Source organism: Pleuronectes platessa, chromosome 20 (genome assembly GCF_947347685.1).
Source record: "Pleuronectes platessa chromosome 20, fPlePla1.1, whole genome shotgun sequence".
Lineage (NCBI taxonomy): Eukaryota > Metazoa > Chordata > Actinopteri > Pleuronectiformes > Pleuronectidae > Pleuronectes > Pleuronectes platessa.
In genome coordinates, this window is record NC_070645.1 from 20,208,025 (window position 1) to 20,230,185 (window position 22,161).

The 22,161-nt window shown below is 42.5% G+C and overlaps 1 protein-coding gene across 1 annotated transcript in view; it reads right to left on the reverse strand.

The window, feature by feature from the left end:
- Window positions 1–70: 70 nt before the first annotated feature.
- Window positions 71–22,161, reverse strand: part of LOC128426224 (NACHT, LRR and PYD domains-containing protein 12-like) — a 38,730-nt gene continuing 16,639 nt past the window's right edge. Inside the window, exons 9-13 of the mRNA XM_053413086.1 lie at window positions 12,236–12,409; window positions 11,701–11,874; window positions 9,825–10,001; window positions 9,272–9,445; window positions 71–845 (exon numbers count right to left, since the gene is read on the reverse strand). Coding sequence (XP_053269061.1) covers window positions 833–845; window positions 9,272–9,445; window positions 9,825–10,001; window positions 11,701–11,874; window positions 12,236–12,409 — 712 coding nt within the window. The 3' untranslated portion in view covers window positions 71–832. The remainder of the gene's footprint in view (window positions 846–9,271; window positions 9,446–9,824; window positions 10,002–11,700; window positions 11,875–12,235; window positions 12,410–22,161) is intronic.

Genomic DNA, 22,161 nt, shown 5'->3' on the forward strand with positions numbered 1-22,161 from the left:
CACCAAGGACGAGATGTTTCCACCAGTTTGTTTGAAGAGGAAAGAAAAGCTGAGTCATGATTCCAGTGAAGTCGGTGGAAGGATGTTTATTGAGCATTAAAGCAGAGACAAGTAGAAACAGAACTTTTCTCTCTGAGATGTTTTTCTTCTCGTTACATCTGGTTTGTCACAGAGGAAATGATCCATGTGTTTGACTCATAGACTGAATATAAAGGCTTTGACTGGGATGTGCTGCTGTTATACTGCAGCGCCACCTGTGGGTCAAAAGTAGAAAAGCCACCACCGCTCTGCACCTGATGCAGAAATGAAAACGTCCCATTTTTAAGTCCAGAGTTTTGATCTTTTGTGTCAAAGACAAAACTCTGATTTTAAACTCAAAGTGGTTTGATTGTGTTGAACTTTGTGTTGAACTAAATCAATTTGTGACGTGAATCCAGGAACTTTAAGATCATAAACAAACAGAATGTGGTTCTACACACATGGAAACAGACTGAGGGACAAAGGTGGAACAGAATAAAGGAAACTTAAACACATATATGTGACTCTTTATAGAGGGGTTATATATTCTGCTTGTGTTGTGTCATGTCAATAAACACATTCTTCATGTGAATAAACCAAATCGGTGTGGAGGGCCATCTAGTGGTGAAGTTACATATTACAACCACCTCCTCTGATTCCTCTGGAGCTCTGTCTCCACTCTGCCTCCCAGCAACAAGGCCCAGTCAGAGCCGCTCTACACACAAGCTGCTGCTGCTTCAGCCTCTGGATCCTCAGGACACAGCTCAGCCTCCGTCCACACACACTGTCCTCTTCACACTCAGCTCCACTAAGATCACTCCTCCCACCTGTTGAGAGAAGAAGACATCAGTGTCACAGAGACTCACTTCATCAGCTGTGAGTCAGTGATGCAGCTCATCCAGTAGAAAGAGCAGCAGGGACTTCAGTCCTGTTCAGAGGTGGAGCAGCTTCCTCTCTGCTTCATGTTCACGTGTTGGAATGAACACGCTAAGAGCTCAGTGTGTGTCCTGTTGAGATATCTATGTTTCTCTGTATCTTGTGATTATATTTTACCTATATCCTGTGAACAAATATTAGCTGTTTAATCCATATAATCAATAATGCTACAACTGTTCCTTATATTTGGAATGATGTATGATCTTTTTGACTCAGACGCAGGGTCAGGCCCAGAGCACGACCACTGAAAGAGCAGGTGTCAATCTGAATGTCAATCTGACCCAAAATACAATTTGGAGAAAAGTATGTGATGGAAATTCATTGTATCAGCCAGAACTAATACAATGAGGTGCTTCATGAAACGTGGTGAGAAAAAGATATGAAATCCTCCTGAAATGTTTAATCTGCTGGGTCTCTCCACTGTAGCAAGCTCCCTGTTTGCCAAGGCCACAGTAGTGGGACACCTGGTCAGTTGAAAGTGATGTGCTTGCAAAAAACTGCACTTTGAGGAAACAGTGTACATCTGGCCAATGGCTGAATTCCCTCAGGGAAAAAGAACCGCCTCTGTGCCCACCCTGTGTCTGATTATATATACTGTGGACTTAGGATTGAACTGGGCTTCTTCTCGACATGATCCACTGAACCTGGTGACGTGTCCGGCAGAACCCCAGAGACTCTCTGTAAGTATTTCATTATTTTAAAATAAATGTTCAATTTCCAGAACTTAATGTATAAGTGTCTAATTATTCCTTCTCAAATCCTGGATCAACAAACACGTTTGTCAAATCGCCGGAGGCGAGGTCAAGTTTAGTGCCTGGCGACGACAAAATTGGTGACCCCGACGTGATCCAGTGAAGGAAAAAAGGACAGATCGTATTGACGATAAGAGGACATCTCGAGGATCTCGTTGTTCACAGTGAAAAGACCGGTCAACCTAAAACAGGCGAGCAGCGACCTTTTTATAACTAAAACGGCTGTGATTGGAAAAATAACTAAATTAACTGTGAACAAAGAGAAATACGAGATGTAAGTATATTAGAGTGAAGTGAAGGAAATTGTAAGGGTCTGGGACCCTATGGTTTGGAACCATTAAAGGATCTGGGATCCTATGGCCTGGGGCCACACCTATATCTGTGTTTGGAACACTGATAAAGTGGTGCTTGGAGCACGCACTATAGATATAAATCATTTTACAGTCTGGGACTGAGAAGTGTTTGGAACACTGACAAAGTGGTGCTTGGAGCACGCACTATAAATTAAAGGGTCTGGGACCCTATGGTTTGGAACCATTAAAGGATCTGGGATCCTATGGCCTGGGGCCACACTCATATCTGTGTCCGGAGTCAGATATGAAGTGAAAAAGGGAATCAGGGATTTCCTAGTCTGGGACTAAAGGGGAAAAGTGTGGGGTGGTTTCCTGTGACATCAAGGTAATTACGAACACAAAGAGTGTTTTGAGTCACAGTTCTGAAAGGGTATTGAGGGTTGGAATAGATATTGGCAGAATATTAATAGATTATGGAAAAGTGTGTATTTTGGTTGTGTTAAACACCCAGAGAACAGGCGCTACTGAAAATATTTCTGTAGTAGAAGCTTCCTGTTCTGACCAAGTATACATTGGCAATGCGTCCTCCACATCTAAGTTCTGCCAACAGTATTTGATAAAACTTGTGAAAATAGTAGTTAAAGAAACAAACAAAATGACAACTACTAATGCAACATTCCAGGAGGTGATTCATTTGGCCCTTTTGAAAGAAAATAAAATGTCGACCTGCCGTAATAAAATAGAGACGGTCATTTTAAAAGCCATAGAACACTCTGTGGATCGAGACAAAGCCAGAAAAGAGGAACAGAGAAAATTACACAGGTGGATTAAACAGGGATGGATGATCCCAGTCATTTAAAAAAAAAAAATACACATAGGCTGTCAGTACTAAAAGGGAAAGAATTACTAATATAATAATTATAAATTGATATTGATTATATAATATAGGGAATTCTTTCTGAAAGAACTAGTGTGAATGAAAAAGTGTGTCTGTGAAAACGAGAGAGGAGGAGAGGAAAAAGAGTCAAGGTCAGCTTGCTGACTGAGACAGAGAGGGAAACAACGGACTGAGACACAGAAAAAACTGACTGAGACTGAGAGAAAACCGACTGACTGACAGAGGAGAGACAGAAATAATACAAAAACTAGACTAGAGGCAATACACGCCTGCCATTTGATGTATGTTGTATGTATGGATGTGGGAGTAAACGTGTAAAGGATTTGCCAAAGAAAGTAAAAGAATGTTGACTGAAGGTTTGAGAGATGAACTAAGGACGAGAAAGATAAAGCTATGTTTAGGAATAAGAAAGATCTATAGGAGTGAGATGTTTCAATTCAGTAATATCTTGCTCTGAGATGGATAATAGAATGTAAAACTTGAGTGGTAAAGAAAATAGGGGAAGAGAAGTGGGAATAGAACGTTTTTGTAAGTGCACAGGATGAAAGGAGGGAGATAAGAGTGTTTGGGAGTCGGAAAGCCATCTGGGAAAGGCCAGAATCCTTACAGGTTGCAACTGGCGTTGAGATCATAAGGAGGCTTGGATGTTTGTTTGTCTGTTTGTTCGTTTTACTGTTGCTTCATTCAGAAGTAAAAAAAAAAAAAAAAAAAAACTCCAAATGAAATTGTTAAATTTACACTTTTGGTACCAATTCGTTATTTTGGATTTTTCCAATATATCCAATCCATTAGAGGAAAGGAGAAAAGGTTTTGGCCTCCAAATTATTACACAAAATTTATTCATTAAATAGCTTATTCTCATTTTTTAACTGACACAGCAGGGATAATAGGATACACCAGTTTAATACAATTTATTATTTGAAACGGAATATAACTTCAAGGATGAGTGATTAACCAAATCACATTAATGTGTCCTTTAAAAGTCCATCTCTAGGTACAGTTAATGTGCAATTTTTTTTTTTTTGATTTTTCTTTCTCTCTTTTGTATTATTTTTGAGCCATTTTACATCCTTACAAAAGTGTCAGCCTCAACTGTGGTTTTGTGACAATGAAGATGATAATTGTTTTTGTTTTTAGTATGGAGAACTTGATTCTCTGATGCAATGAGCTCCGTGAAGCTAGACAGAGCTGATCTTGCTTTGCTCTGCTCAGGTTTGATGAGAAGGGGAAATCTATCCCTACTCTTTGTTTGTTGAAATGCTGTTCTATTTACTTGTATTTCTTAGAGCTGAAAATCATTCATGTGCTTTCTATATGAGCAAAATCAATCATATCAGGATGAGAAATTCAAACTTTACTTTAAACTTAATTCTGTGCTGCCTAGAATTAGACTTTTTTATTTATTTTTTTTGGTTTCACCTGCAGTTGCTTTAATTCCACATTCAAATCATCCATTTAAGATTAAATAATCAAGACATGTTTAATCTATTTACAGTTGGCCTTTAAAATAGGAGTTTGATTCACCCTCCATGTAATTATTCTTAGACTCTTGCGACCTAAAAATAAATATGTTTCACCATTGAAAGAAGAATAAATCTTAATCCATTTAAAGGGACAGATGTCTAAAACACTTTAACTCATAGCGTGTTTCATCTTAAATGAAAAGCACAAACCATAGTACAAGCCCCCTTGTTTACACACTTGATTGAATACCATATCAATAATTATATTTTAATTACTTTGCAACACTTTAACTTTTAAAGAACCAGAAGAAGGGAATTTCTTTTTGTATGTTTTGTTTTACCAATTATCTTAACATCCAATGCTCTTAATTTGAAAGACGTTGTTAAGCTCTACTTTTTGTTTTTATTTTATCATAAAGGAAAGTGTGGCAGAATGACTTTTATTAATTTTGTTTTGTTTTGTTTCAGCTGTCTCACACATTTGTCCTTTGTATGTGATGCCTGTTTTACCACAGGGCAGTTTGACGTCAAAGCTTCTGAATTATGATGTAATGAAGCAGTCGATGACTTTTGGAAAATGGTTTGAACTCAAATACTCAAATGCTGTTAAATTAGCTGCTTATTGAAATTCAGCTTGTTAATCATTTAATATTTCATGAAATGCCAAAGACTTCTGTTGCTTTTCTGCCACTTTTTGAATCTTTTATTTTTTAATGTCAACTTATTTGGCTATTACTCCTCAAAATTGTAAAGAAATTGTTGACCACAAAAGATGGGTCTACCTGTATGTCTTGTTTTGATTATTTGTTTATTTTCCTTTTCAAATATAAGCTTATATAATCTACTGTAAACTCAGTTACGCACTGCAGCATATTAATCACTTTTCAGTTTGTTTTCCTTTCAATCTCACGGATCTGGGCTCCATGTCTCCACAACCCACTCCCATTCAGTGACAACTTAACCTCTTCTATCCTGACAAACGGCGAGTATCAATTCCACAAAAGGATCTCCACAAGGCTAAAATCCAGATCATTGACTCTTAAACTCCACTAGAACAAATGGACTAAATAAAAATCGCACTGACGTCATGATAATTTTGTTTTTGGAGCAGATCTGACGGGAGCTGATATCTGAACAGCTCGCCCCTACATCCGTTATGGTCACACAGAATGGCCCTCTACCTGCTACTGGCAGTGAAGAGTGATGTGTGCGCTACGATAGGAAGTTCTTGAAATAATTTTTTTCCATAACCAAATCTTACAGACGCCGGCTGTTTGATGCGTTCTGATGTGCTGATGCGTTCTGCTGGGTCTCTGCCACTTCCCCCAGGCACACTACTGATACAGCCTGAAGTGCTAGGAACCTCTCAGAGCTACACCACACCCCTCTCACACACTGATAAAGATCTTCTCGGCGGGACCTGTGAACCGACGCCGGAGTTTTTTACATTTTTTTCCTATTTCACTATTCATTTTAATCATTTAACAGAGTCCACAGTATAAGAGTTTTATTTTTACCTTTTGTGTTCAATTTTTCTATTAATTTTAATCATTTAAGTTTAATTTTGTTTCTTCTGTTTCATTTTCTCTCTGAAATAAATCCACAATATCATGCATGTGTTTTAATTAAATAATAAGGAAAAATGGAACCAAGGCAAAGACCTTGGCATCCTTTCAGACACCCTGGGTTATACTGGTTTAGGGGGACAGTACTGTTTTTGACCTTTATCACTTTAGTGATAGTTTTTCCTCTACTATGGTTCGAAAAGAAACTAACCCCAAGCTCCACCACGTCCCCCCCGACTCCAACTGCCGTCCCTAGGGCACGCAGATCAGTTGATGCATTCTCCAGTAGTCCGGTGTACATGGATGCTATAGGAATTCCCAAGGGGGTCCCAGATGAGTATAAACTGGCAAATAACATTGCAGCATGATTTTTGAGCATGCCTATCATTAGTGCTATGTTCCCAGTTACTCCCATCAAAAATGTCGACCGAATCAACTATCTCCACTATAACATCCAACGCTTGTCCAATTTCACCAGAGACGCAGTATCTGCGATACACGAACAGCTGTCTGCCACCTCCTTGATTTCATTTCAAAATCGTGCTGCAGTTGATTTCCTGTTAGCAGAGAAAGGGGGTGTATGTGCTATGACGGGCGCACAATGTTGTATGTTTATCCCTAACAACACAGCCCCAGACGGTACCTCATCTAAAGCACTCCATTGACTGCGTTCACTCTCTTTGGAAATGAAGGAACACTCTGGCGTGAAACCATGGGATGATTTTATGTCTAACTTCTTTGGCAAATGGTCTAAACTGGTCTCGGCCTTCATACTATCTGTCGCAGTGTTCATAGCCCTGTTCGCCATCTGCGGATGTTGTTGTGTTCCCTGCATTCGAGCCCTGTGCATCCGTGTCATAGACTCTGCGATACAAAAGAATGACAATGAACGTGCATTACAACTGCCTCTGCTAGCTCACTCTGAGGAGACAAGGGACATAAGAGACTGCGTTTCTTATGATTTCTGCTCAGATGCTGACAACTTACCAGATATTGACCATGCCTTTGCTCTTGCGTTACAGACTGTCCCCTCAATCGCTCTGACCCCTGCTTTCGGACTTCCCCAATAAGTTGACACTCAATTATGATTAGTCACATAGCCCAAATGGTGATGTATGGACCCATTCTGGACACGGTTTTGACCCAAATTGGCCCCTTTTGAGTGCATACAGCCCCTACTTGCTAGAAAAAGGCTTTCCTGACACAATATCTCTCACAGGAGCCTTAACAGTGGTTAGAAGCCCCCTCTTGCTGCAACTAAACTTAATGTACAGGGTCCCAGGGGGACTACTTCATGCAATAGCCCGATGAAATGCTGGGAGCCTTACCCTGATTTTAGTGACATGTGATTAACACATGTCAACAGAGGGATTGTTGAGATATCTATGTTTCTCTGTATCTTGTGATTATATTTTACCTATATCCTGTGAACAAATATTAGCTGTTTAATCCATATAATCAATAATGCTACAACTGTTCCTTATATTTGGAATGATGTATGATCTTTTTGACTCAGACGCAGGGTCAGGCCCAGAGCACGACCACTGAAAGAGCAGGTGTCAATCTGAATGTCAATCTGTACCAAAATACAATTTGGAGAAAAGTATGTGATGGAAATTCATTGTATCAGCCAGAACTAATACAATGAGGTGCTTCATGAAACATGGTGAGAAAAAGATATGAAATCCTCCTGAAATGTTTAATCTGCTGGGTCTCTCCACTGTAGCAAGCTCCCTGTTTGCCAAGGCCACAGTGGTGGGACACCTGGTCAGTTGAAAGTGATGTGCTTGCAAAAAACTGCACTTTGAGGAAACAGTGTACATCTGGCCAATGGCTGAATTCCCTCAGGGAAAAAGAACCGCCTCTGTGCCCACCCTGTGTCTGATTATATATACTGTGGACTTAGGATTGAACTGGGCTTCTTCTCGACATGATCCAGTGAACCTGGTGACGTGTCCGGCAGAACCCCAGAGACTCTCTGTAAGTATTTCATTATTTTACAATAAATGTTCAATTTCCAGAACTTCATGTATAAGTGTCTAATTATTCCTTCTCAAATCCTGGATCAACAAACACGTTTGTCAAATCGCCGGAGGCGAGGTCAAGTTTAGTGCCTGGCGACGACAGTCCTCTGCATGTCAAAGTGCAGAGTGGACACCTGAGAGGTGGATTTACTGCTGTTACAGGTGAAGCCATGTTTCACTGTGTGTTGATGAACATCTGCTTCTGACAAACTGGGACCAGAGGAGACAGATGGACCTCAGCAGAGGTTCTGCTCTGTATAAAGAGCTCCTGGTTACCATGTGATGAGGAGAGGCTTCAGTCCCACTGATCTCAGAGCTGTGACAAAGATCCACCTGATCAGTTCTTCACTGATGAAGTGAGAGGACAAACTGTCTCAGATCAGATGAAGACGACACCGTCTCTGTCCCTCGTGTGAGGCTGTCAGTTGTGGTCCAGCTCCACTTCCTGTTCACATGAAAACAACAACAACTATCGTCTTCACGTCGACTCAATCACATGATCACCAGCAGCTTGTGGCTCGTCTGATTGGTCGACTGTTGTCTCTCTGAGTCTCTGTCCAATTCTGACGTCTGTCCTCATTGTCCTCTCACAGCTTCAATGAGGAAACACTGAGGCCTGAACTACGAAGACACTTCAACATGTCCAGGAGATCTTTCTGAGATCAGCTCAACTGAACCTGACAGACACAGTCAGGCTAAGTGGTCACATGACCTGGTTATCAACTCGTTAAGTTAACTCAGGTTTTCCTCATCGAGATCTGAGCGTGCGCATAAAAGGGGCGGGGTCTACTGTGTATGACCAATCACAGACATGGACAGTTTGACTGAAAGCAGAGCCTCATATTTCACAACCAGGATCAAACTGTTCTATAATAAAAATCAGAGGAGAAAAAACACATGATCCAGAATAAAAGAAACTCAGTCACAGCTGCTAAATGCAGGAAGAACAGCTGGTAAAACATCTGGGATCGTTTCAATGTGTCAGTTACAGCGCCCCCTGGTGGCATCTGGTAAAAATATATTACGTGACCACGACATAATAACGTGTGAACGAGATAAATAACTCGAGGCCACGAGATCTGAATCTGTTGTTTACTAACAAAACAAGTGGAAGAGAAGAAGACACACACTGTCTCTGAGGACATGGTGATTTAACTCGTTAAGAAGTGGACGAGCTTCGTAGAACTGAAAAAACTAAACCTGAAGTTAACCTGATAACCACAAATCCTGCTTGGTAGCACAGACCCTGGATCTGTGATACTGACTGTGTTTAGTAAAATACTGATGAAAGCAGCGTGGACTGACTCCAACCATCTACTGACCTCAGAGTCTCCAGTCGACAGTTTGGACTCTGCTGTAGATCAAGCAGCTCCTTCACTCCTGAGTCCTGCAGGTCGTTTCCTCTCAGATCCAGTTCTCTCAGATGAGAGGGGTTTGACCTCAGAGCTGAAGCCAGAGAAGAACAGCTGATCTCTGACAGACTGCATCTCTTCAACCTGGATAAAGAATAAAACTTAACTGTAAATTAAACTCAGTTCATGTGTGAAAATAACAGGAACATATTCACGTCACACAGACTCATAACATGGAAGATAAATATGAAATCAGACATGATGGACTAAAAACTAGTCCTGATTCAGTACAAATAGATTATTTGGACCCGGTCTCTGTCCTGCAGATCAGTTTAGGGAATCCAGAACTAAACTCAGTGATTTAACAAGTAGCTGAATATTTAAAATGTCACAGATTAATTAATGAATGGATTCAAGTTATTTATGAAGAGGAATTATGTTAAATTAGAATTAAATTAGATAAATTATGTATAAATGCTGTATTATAGATATGAGATCTACAAAAGTCAGTCAGTGAACTGACCTCAGAGTCTCCAGTCGACAGGTTGGACTCTGTAGAAAACCACACAGCTCCTTCACTCCTGAGTCCTGCAAGTCGTTGTTTCTACTCAGATCCAGTTCTCTCAGATGAGAGGGGTTTGACCTCAGAGCTGAAGCCAGAGAAGAACAGCTGATCTCTGACAGACGGCAGCCCTCCAACCTGGATAAAGAATAAAACTTAACTGTAAATTAAACTAAGTTCATGTGTGAAAATAAAGGACTTTGACTAAACATCACTGTCTCTGTTTTCAGACCTGAAGTCTGAGTCAAGTTGTTCTGGACATTTTCTGGAACTTTTCCTGCAGCCTCCTAATAAAGTTTCTGAGTGAGTCCATGTGAGAATAGAGCAGGTGAATGTCCAGAGGATTCACAGAGAGCGAGTGGACGTGTTAATGAGGTTTCTAACACGTGACGGACGTGAAACTGGAAGAACACAAACATCTGAGGATGAAGAAGAGGAGCCGTACACGTAGAAGACGAAGACGTCAACTTGTAAACACAAGGAGATTCCAGAGCTTTTGGGGATGAGGGCGGACACCAGTGTGGATGAGCTGTAAACAACAACACTGATCTTTCCACAGCAGAGTTTATACGTCATGTCCCGCCTCCTGCTGCTCTACAGGCTCCGCCTCCTGCTGCTCCACCCGTTCTTCATGTGTGAAAGTCAAACTCTGAAAACAGCTTGAAAGTCCTCGTGTCCTCGGGGCTCAGTTGTTTGTAATATGTAACTTCACCACTAGATGTCTCTAAATATCTTGCTGGACATGTTCAGTTGTCGTACACGTGAACAAGTGGACTATGTTCACATGTACGACACCTGGAGACGTCACTAACTCCTTCACAGTGAACCTGTAACTTAACATAACCTAAGATAACCATGGTTATCATGGATTTGTTTTGGCTCCGCCCCTCATCTGAATGTTCCCAAATGTTCTTGTTGCTGTGAACGAGTCGGACCCGGACAATCTCCTGCTGCTGCTTCAGCTCCAGAAAATGTCCGACCCACTTGTCAGAACATGTTCCACAGTTGATGTGTGAAAGGGCGAGCAGTTCTATGATCATGTTTTCTTGAAGTGGAGATGATCTGAGCAGCAGTTGGACCAGTTGAAAGTGGTGCAGGGAGCCTGAGGAACACGTGTGTACAGGGCGGGACAGAGATCTAGTGGTGAAAAGATAAAGGCATGGACGACCCCGTGTAAGTCCTGAAACCAGAGGAAGGGTTTCATGTTGGAAATGAACCCAACGAGGAAGAAACAGGGCTGAAGAACTTGGTCCTAATAATAAAAGAAATCAAATATAATCAACTTGGACTCTGGACCCTGACCTCAGTCCCAGAACACCAACACAGCACGCTGTCATGTGGTCGGTCCACAGGACCACCGGGACAAGTCCTGGTTAGCTTCCACAGAAACATTACATGTACACATTGTCCAGCATTGGATTGTTTCTCTGTCAGTAAAACTTCAGTCACATTGAGCGTTACTCGGTCGTCAGCGCTCATTCTACAAACATCTCTCAGCTCAGTATCAGTGTTCACTGTTAGGAACACATGTTCTGACCTTTGACCTTAAAGCTCCAGTGTGGAAGATTCAGGTGAAAGGATCCATTGTTAAAAACTGAAGAGAAAAGAATTCTAGAGATGTTTTCAATAATTTCATCTGAATTGTAGCAATTGTTGTTTTCTTTAATTTAGAATGAGACATTTATATTTAAATACTATATATTTAAATACTGTTAATATTTACATACTGTATATTTACATTCTTTATGAATCAATACTATATATTTACAGACTTTAGAATTAAATACTTTATATTATATTTAGAGTGAACCTTTAACATTAAAACATGATGTCTGACCACAGAGTCTTCAGTCGACAGGTTGAACTCTGTAGAAAACCACACAGCTCCTTCACTCCTGAGTCCTGCAGGTCGTTGTTATCCAGACCCAGTTTTCTCAGATGAGAGGCGTTTGACCTCAGAGCTGAAGCCAGAGAAGAACAGCTGATCTCTGACAGACTGCAGCTACACAACCTGGATAAAGAATAAAACTTGACTGTAAATTAAACTGAGTTCATGTGTGAAAATAACAGACACATATTCATGTCAGCACAGACTCATAACATGGAAGATAAATATGAAATCAGACATGTTGGACTAAAAACGAGTCCTGATTCAGTACAAATAGATTATTTGGACCCGGTCTCTGTCCTGCAGATCAGTTTAGGAAATCCAGAACTAAACTCAGTGTTTTAACAAGTAGCTGAATATTTAAAATGTCAATTCAAGTTATGTATGAAGAGGAATTATGTTAAATTAGAATTAAATGAGACAAATTCTGTATGAATAATGTTTTATAGATATGAGATCTAAAAAAGTCAGTCAGTGAACTGACCACAGTGTCTCCAGTCGACAGGTTGGACTCTGTAGAAAACCACACAGCTCCTTCACTCCTGAGTCCTTCAGGTTGTTGTAGCTCATATCCAGTTCTCTCAGATGAGAGGGGTTTGACCTCAGAGCTGAAGCCAGAGAAGAACAGCTGATCTCTGACAGACTGCAGTTCTTCAACCTGGATAAAGAAATATGAATATTAGAATGTGTCCTCCTGTTGTTGTGGATCGTCATCATGTCAACACAGACTCTCAACATGCTGCTGACCTCAGTCCAGTCTGTGACCTGAAGATAAATATCAGATCAGACATGTTGGACCATTGTTTCATTCATCAGTTTCTTCTCTGTGTGTTGGTCACTGAGCAGGTTTGTGTAATTAAACACTGTTTAAAGTAGGGCTGGCTCCTGATGTCAATTCCTGTTTGTTTCTATACTTATCAACTGTCCAACGTGTTTCAATAAGAATGTGTCTTATTTTGAAAACCTGAGGAGGACGAGTGCTCGGCCTCAGTCCACATGTTATTTACTGACACTTTCTTAGTGATCAGGAGCAGGTGAGTGCAGGTGAATGGAGTTGATGAGGTGGACGTGACTGACAGGCTGGGTGAGTGACAGATGACTGAGGGACAGTGAGCAGAGCAGAACTGAGACAATTTAAATAAATAATGACCCAATAAGAAAGAAATTCTGAAAAGTGAAGAAGGATTTAAGGACCTCAGAGTCTCCAGTCGACAGTTTGGACTCTCCAGTCCAGAACACAGCAGCTTCACTTCTGAGTCCTTCAGGTTGTTGAGGCTCAGAACCAGTTCTCTCAGATGTGAGGGGTCTGACTTCAGAGCCGAGGCCACGACTTCACAGTGAGTCTCTGAGAGTTCACAACCATCGAGTCTGTATTTAAAGAAAATATCTGTTAGAATAAAATCAGAAAACACAACATTCATACAAAATGTGATCATGTGACCCTCACCTTGGTAAATCTCCTCTTTGCCTCATGAACATGTTAAAAACTCCTCAAGAGAATCCTTTCAGATTTGGTTCAAGCTTTCATTCAGACTGACAGAGGAACTCATTAGATTCAGGTGGTCCGAGGTCAAAGGTCAAGGTCACACAACATGTTCATGGCCTTTTGAGGTCTCAAGTCTGTCTTTAGGAGATTTCGTTACATTTTGACTCAAAGATAAACTGATTAGATTTCAGCTGCAAAGGTCAAAGTGACATCTTATTATTGTGAATGAGGGAGTGACACTGCACTGGTTGGTGGTGACGCATGATGGGAACACACACACACACACACACACACACACACACACACACACACACACACACACACACACACACACACACACACACACACACACACACACACACACACACACACACACACACACACACACACACACACACACACACACACACACACACACACACACACACACACACACACACACACACACACACACACACACACACATCTTATGGTTTGTGGAGGAAGCTGGAGAACCCAGAGAAAACCCTGCAGACACCAGGAGAACCTCCTCCTCACAGAAAGGCTTCACTAAAGGCCAATGTATGCTTCTGCGTTTTGACGGACACGGACAGATAGGACCGCCCTCTCCAACGTGGAACGCCCTCTCCGTGCCTCTCTGAGGCTCCTCGGAGAGCTTTTCGTGCCGTGCTCATTTTTCTAACTACACGTCGAAATGACGGACAGCCCACGGATAGCACTTGGCTGTGATTGGTCCGCTAACGCCAGCATTTCGGAATGGAAACTTCCTGTTCCATTCCCTACATCACAATAAACCAAAATCACAACTACGACTCTATGATTAATGTGACAAGTGTGTCCGGCTGACGGTGGCTGGTTAGAGCACTTACGGCATGTGTGTACGGTCACATACGGTTATAACGAACTTTGATAACGGGGCTAGCGGGCTAGCCACCATGCTAACTGCGGTGGGAACAGCGCAAAAAACCCGCTGACTTTAATCCCACGGCTCATGACACTGTTTCTCAAACACCGTCAGGTTAGAAGCAAACACTTGGTAGTAGCTAGTATCGGGTGTCCGTGCTGACTGTGTGTGGGAGCTGGGGGGGGGAGACAGCTGCCTCCGTGTAGCTTCAAGCTGTTGCAGCTGTTGAATTAGCAACGCAGTTTGGAAACAAGACCGGGGAACCGCTGCGCTAAGACACGATAACATAAGCATTTTGACCCGCTGGGTGTCACTTTATTCAGCAAAAACTGTCGCGTCATCAACATCCTTTTTCTGTTACCATCGTTCACTTTGTGTGAGGAGCCGGGAGGACGTAAATAAACCAGCGTGGACTTCTTCTATATACCTCATGAGGTAGGCTTGTCTAAGCTCGACTTCCGTCTCGCCATCTACTGTTCTGTCGGTGAATTGTTTTCACAACAAAAAGGCTCGTAGAACTATAAATCAAAAAGGGTCCGTCCGATCCGTCCGTCCGTCATTCCGAAACGGACTCGGAGAAGCATACTGAGGCCTTAACATTGTTGACCACTGCAACACCATGCTGCCCAAAACAATGAGAATCATTTAACACTGAGTGTATTTGAAGAACGACTCATCTCCACTGATTGAACATGTTATTGATCATGTGATGGGACATTTTGTATTTAGATAAGTTTGATGAAAGATGGACAAGTATATATATATAGAATGTTGTTGGAAGAAGGTTTTCTGCAGTTAGACTGGTGAAATCCTCTGTGCTGATGTGTATTGGCTGGAGACTCCTGAGCCTGCTGCTGAAACAAAAGGGTTTTCACAGCAGGGGTTATCTTACTGTCTGCAACAGAGTGACTATAGGTGTTTAAACGGCGCAGACGAGGGGGTCTGAGAGAACAGGGGTTTCACTGAGAGAAACAGGTTTGAGTCTCAGCAGAGGCCTGATGTAAATGTGTAGTGAGACTTCGAAGGGGTCCTCATTCAGATTGAAGGTGATCAAATCTAAGCCTGAAGACAACACGCAGAGAGCTGATTGGATAAACATTCTACCTCTGTGAAAGGAGGGGCTTATTTAGTAAAAATCAAATGTGATTTCATTGTTCAGAGCCATTGACTCAAAGTCTGAAAGTGACAAGAGTACTCTGGCCCCTTGCCGCAGCTAGGTTGAATTGTATGAACCAGAAGATAATTGTTTGTCGTGTTATGTATTAAAAATCCCAATACAATCATGTCTGGACTCACTCAGCCTTCCTGCAGTTCCTCACAGCTGGGATCAGTCTCAGTCGACCCTGGTCTGATGTTTTGAACTTCTTCAGGTCCAACTCATCCAGAACCTCCTCTGACATCTGCAGCATGTAGGCCAGAGCTGAGCAGTGGATCTCAGAGAGTTCCTCCTCTGATCTGTTCTCTGACGTCAGGAACTGTTTCATCTGCTGATGAACTGAGTGGTCGTTCATCTCAGTCAGACAGTGGAAGATGTTGATGCTTCTGTCAGGAGAAATGTCATCACTCTTCATCTTCTTCAGGTTGTTTATGACTCTCTGGATGATCTCTGGATTGTTCCCTGTCCGACCCAGCAGGCCTCCTAAGACTCTCTGGTTGGACTCCAGACTGAGGCCGTGAAGGAAGCGAACAAACAGGTCCAGATGACCATTTGTACTGGTGAGGGATTTCTTCATGGTTCTCTTCAGGAGGTCATCCAGGGAGAAGATACTGTCTGTGTCCCTGTATGTTCTCAAGAAGTTGTTGAGTTTTTCTGTGTTGAGTGTGTAAAGGTGGAACATGTAGACTGCAGCCAGAAACTCCTGAACGCTCAGATGAACAAAGCAGTAGACTGATTTCTGGAAGATCACACACTCTCTTCTGAAGATCTCAGTACAAACTCCTGAGTACACCGAGGCCTCTGTGACATTAAGACCACACTGCTCCAGGTCTTCTTGGTAGAACATGATGTTTCCTTCCTTCAGATGTTCAAACGCCAGCCTCCCCAGCTTCAGGAGAACGTCCCTGTCAACCTCTGTCAGCTGCTGTGGACTCGTCTCATGTCCCTCACCGTACTTGTTGTTCTTCCTCTTTGTCTGAACCAGCAGGAAGTGTGAGTACAGGTCAGTCAGGGTCTTGGGCAGCTCTCCTCTCTGGTCTGTGGTCAACATGTGCTCCAGAACTGTAGCACTGATCCAGCAGAAGACTGGGATTTGACACATGATGTGGAGGCTCCTGGACGTCTTGATGTGTGAGATGATTCTGCTGCACAGCTCTTCATCACTGAATCTCCTCCTGAAGTACTCCTCCTTCTGGGCCTCAGTGAAGCCTCGTACTTCTGTGACCCTGTCAACACATGCAGGAGGGATCTGATTGGCCGCCGCAGGTCTGGAGGTTATCCAGACGAGAGCCGAGGGAAGCAGATTCCCCCGGATGAGGTTTGTCAGCAGCACGTTGACTGATGACCTCTGTGTGACCTCAGACACAAGCTCCCTGTGGTTGAAGTCCAGAGAAGGTCTGCTTTCATCCAGGCCGTCAAAGATGAACAAAGGTTTACAGACAGCGAGCGTCTCTGCCGTGAGCTTCTGTAACTCTGGATGGAAAACATGGAGCAGCGTGAGAAGACTGTGCTGCTGGTCCTTCACCAGGTTCAGCTCCCTGAACGAAAGCACAGCCAGCAGACCCACATCCTGGTTCTCTAAACCCTCTGCCCAGTCCAGAGTGAACTTCTGCACCGAGAAGGTTTTTCCAACTCCAGCGACGCCGTTGGTCAGGACGACTCTGATGCTGCTCTGCTGGTCAGTGGAGGCTTTAAAGATGTCCTGGACCTTGATGGGAGTGTCCTGGAGGATCTTCTTCTTGGAAGCCGTCTCAAGCTGCCTCACCTCATGTTGAGTATTAACCTCTTCACTCTGTCCCTCTGTGATGTAGAGCTCAGTGAAGATCCTGTTGAGGAGGGTTCTACTTCCTGTTTCATCACTTCCTTCAGTCACATGTTCACATCTCCTCCTCACACTGAGCTTATGTTCATCTGAAACCTCTTGCAGACCACGATCTGCTGAAAGACAAGAAACAATGTGAGAGACAGAGAATCTGAGAATCTGCTGATTGTTTTCATCAGATACAGAAAAACTACAGAAAATAAAAGCTTTTTAACTTTGTGCTTTTCTAACAATGTTAAATGTTGATGCTGTATGAAGGAACAAAATAAAACCACATGTGCTGTTGTCAGAAGTGAAGACATCAGCAGACACATGTACAGTGCTGCTCTGACCAGCTGTCTGACCTCCAGCTCCTGTTCTGGATCTTTGTCCACACTGGGGACACAAGGAGTCTCCAGAAGAACCAGACTGGTCCCAGTATGAGGTGATGCACTGTCTGCAGAACCAGTGTCCACAGCTGGTGGAGACTAGATCCTTCAGGACGTCCTGACACGAAGCACAGCAGGACGACTGCTCCTCCTCAGAAACATGACTCCTCTTCCTCTCCCTGTGAAGACATGTCCTGATAACTCACATGTCACAGTCACAGGTTGTCATCACTTCTGTCAAGGAGGTTTTGTTTTCACCCAGTATGTTTGTGTGTTGGTTGGTTCGTTAGTGGGATTATAAAAAACGACAGAGCACCAGTAAACTTGGTGTAAGGTTGTGGTCTGTGAATCACATCGGGGGGGGGGGGGGGGGGGGGTCCTCTTTCACAGACATGTTCAGAGGACTGATGTTTACCAGTGTGTGGAATTTGGTGCAGATCCAAATCAAAATGAGTCTCTAGTGGATTTCAAAGTGGTTTCATAAGGAGCGTGTTGGTTCTTGGTGGAGGTCTGAGCTCTTTGAGTGATTCTGAGAGATTAGTCACCAACTTCAATGAAGCTGTGTCCTAATGCAGGGGCCACACTAGAGGAAACTAGATCCTCTTCAGAGCAGGTCCCAGAAGAAACAGTCTCTTACTCTGTGTGTGAGGGTCCAGGTTCATTACTGAAGTTTAGAGGATATTCTTTGGACCGGTCACTCTTCAGAGACAGACAGCTGTCCTCATAACCACTCATCTTCAGTCTGAGAGGAAAAACACTGTGAGCTCAAAGGAATCAGGACAAACCAGTTTGTTCAAGAAACACACCCAAAAATACCAAGAAAGGACACACACACAGACACATACACACAGGTGACTGTAATGTATGATTGTGAAAAAACGTTGTGTTATTAAACACTTGATGAACAGATGTGATGAAGATAAAACGTGAAACTGTGAGTTAACTCTGTTAATTAGTCCTTTTGTTCGCATCTGTCTCTGGGATCCAGTGAAAAACACTGTGATCTCTCTCTCTCTCTCTCTCTCTCTCTCTCTCTCTCTCTCTCTCTCTCTCTCTCTCTCTCTCTCTCTCTCTCTCTCTCTCTCTCTCTCTCTCTCTCTCTCTCTCTCTCTCTCTCTCTCTCTCTCTCTCTCTCTCTCTCTCTCTCTCTCTCTCTCGTCTAAGAGGAAAGACACTGTGAGCTCACAGGAATCAGGAAAAACCAGTCTGTTCAAGAAACACACCCAAAAATACCAAGGAAGGACACACACACAACACACACACACACACACACACACACACACACACACACACACACACACACACACACACACACACACACACACACACACACACACACACACACACACACACACACACACACACACACACACACACACACACACACACACACAATCAGGTGACTGTAACGTATGATTGTGAAAACACGTTGTGTTATTAAACACTTGATGAACAGATGAAGATAAAAAGTGAAGCTGTGAGTTAACTCTGTTAATTAGTCCTTTGAAGGCTCTTTGATCCAGACCTGCTGTTCACATCTGTCTCTGGGATCCGATCACATGACGTCTGTCACCAGGTGTGAACTGACAAACTTAGAGTCATGTGATCAGCAGACGGATGTTAACAGCAGGTGTGAGAGTGAGACAGTGAAACTTTCAGAAAGTTGTGTTCACACTCACCTGCTCACTTTCCTTCCTTCTGCTCGTCCAGGTGAAAATGGAGTCTGACCGCTCCCTGTTCTCATGCTCCTCCTCCCTGTTCTCAGGCTCCTCCTCCCTGTTCTCAGGCTCCTCCTCCCTGTTCTCAGGCTCCTCCTCTCTGTTCTCAGGCTCCTCCTCCCTGTTCTCAGGCTCCTCCTCCCTGTTCTCAGGCTCCTCCTCTGGCTCAGTTCAGTAAAGTTGGAAAGATGTTCACAGATTCTGACTTCCTGGATCAATGAGTCATAAGCGAAACGTTGTTAAAACACAAACGCTGCATAATTCCACCGTAGTGAGGTGGACAACGGGCTACAGGCCAGTTACCATCAATATGAGTTGTCCTCCGTGATGGACACAGGACATTGGTGTCTATGTACAACCTGCTGTGAGACGAGTGAGCAGGGACCGTCTACAAAGTGCAACACCGAACAGAGATTTTACAAATATAATCAATAACTTCACTGTAATACTGAATATTCTCACCAAAATCATGTCACATGTCCAGGGTCTCCTGTTGGCTGTCCTACATATTTAATTTCCCCAAAAAATATGTTTTGCATAAGTTTGGGATATATTATTCAATAACTATATTATTCAATACTGTATATCCTCACCAAATGCAACAGTACTTAGTTTGGAAAAATGTGGTTTTGTATAATTTGGGGAAATATTTATGACAAATTATTCAATAACCTCACTGTTATAATATATATTATCACCAAAACATGTCACAGATCCATCCAGCAGGACTCGCTGGACATGTGTCATGATTTTGGTGAGAATATACAGTATAACAGTGAAGTTAATGAATAATCATAATAAATATATCCCAAACTTATGCAAAATATATAACATATATATTAAATACTGTAGCACAGCCAGCAGGTGACCCTGGACCTGTGATATGATATTGGGGAGAAACTACAGTAATAGAGTGAAGTTATTTGTAGACGGTCCCTAAGTCCACAGCAGGCTGCACAGATACCAATGTCACTGTACTGTGACTGAGCCGTAAAATTTAAACTGGTGCTTTTTCATGATGTTTACATGAGTTTCATAAACTGTGGAATCCAACCATCACTCAGTTCCTTCATGTTCTGATCGACATGTGTCGTCCATGTTGATAAAGTCATTGATGTGAACACAGAGACGTCAGAACAACCTGTTGAAGCTCTGGACTGTAGATGAAGATGGAGGAGGCGTCTCCATCAGAGCCTCGGAGTGATCATCTGAACGAGGAGCAGGAAGATCCACACGTGATGCAGCAGCTGCTCACGGCTCATTAACAACTTTGTTCCACGCTCACACAAAAACAAAGTGTCATGTGATGCGTGACATCACAAACACTCACAGATTAGTAATTCACGATTAAAACGTTAAACATCTCATCTAAGGAACTTTATTTGTTCATCTATTATCTACGTTCCACTTCTTCAGCCACAGCTCCGTTCTGGACTGGTTGTGAGAGCGGTGGTTTGTAATAACACCATGTGCATTTAAAGAGAAATAAATATAACCTGATGAAAACATAATCAATGTTCGTTGTGCTCTGATTCACCGTTTCAGACTCTGAAGAAGAATCACATCTCTGTTGACAAGTCGTCTGTTTTTATTTCTTACATATGTAACACAACAATAATCGTTTGGAAAAGAACATAACTGAGCGATATATCATTTGAAATAAAATGTAATTGAACTAAGTATAATCCGTCATCACACACACACTAAATCAAAAACTTAACACTGGTGACATTAGAAGAAAAAGAAGCTTAATGCAGGAAAATAAAAGTTTTTCTAAAATGTCATCAAAAACCAACACAGTTAACATGTGAATACTCAGTAAATGATATTCTACTGCATCTAGTATTTATGAAATAATCAAACATACAAAAGACAAAAGACTCTCCGGCTAAAATGACGTCTCATGGCTGACGGAGGTTTTACTCAGTACGAGACTGGGATGCAAATCCACACAGCAAGACAACAGAGACAGAAAACACTTGGATGTACTGGACACATACAAGTACAAGAGTCAAATACTTCTGTCCAGAATGTAGATGGGAGCCGTGTATCAAAATACTCTGAGAGGTACAGAAACCTGGAGGCCGGACGTCCTCACAGTCTGTCCACACTCCAGAGACTGTCTCTGTCTGGAGGAGACAACGACCTGAAAACTGTGACTCATCGTTAAAAACACAAAGTATTTGATCTGAGACACAAAAAGACACAATGTGTTAGTTCCTGTATTTCAACCCTTTTGACTCGACATAGTGAACTTTTATATCAGAGGTCAACAACTAAACTACACTCACCTGAACATGAATAAAACTCAGGATCATCAATGATTCAACATGAGACATCTTTAAACTGTTATTATCTCTAATTCCTCCTTGCCCCCCCACTCTCCAACTCGTCTCTTAAAGACAGAAATCAGACGGAGACACTTTCCCGTCCTCATTTCCACACTAAGTCTTGTGATGTCCTGTAGTTTTCTCTTTGTCAATCATCAGATAAAAACTCTTTTCTCTTCTCACTCCTCTGCTGCTGAAGCCTCGAAACTCTTTAAGAACAAATAACACAAATAAATATTCTCATATTTCAGAAATGGGGCTCAGAAATGGGGCTCAGCTCTTTCCTGGAACAGCCGCTCACAGGAGGAAACAGTGCATCTGTTAGGGACTACTTCCTCACATCGTCTCCTCCAGACCAGTGGATCTCACTGGGACGTTTGCGTTCACACATACAGATGTCCTCCAGAGAATGTCCTGCAGAACCTCCGGAGTTCAGTGCATGTCTGAACGCAGCCGTCATGTTCACTGAATCCAGCTGTTGTTCTGGAGTGAGGTCGTGTTTGCCACCACTTTAAATGATGGGATTTACAGCAACAAGTGATCAGGACTCTAGAAAACCAGTTTGTGACTGGGACTTGACTTTGATAAAGTTTCAGATCTGTGAAGTCAGACGTCTGCAGCTGAAA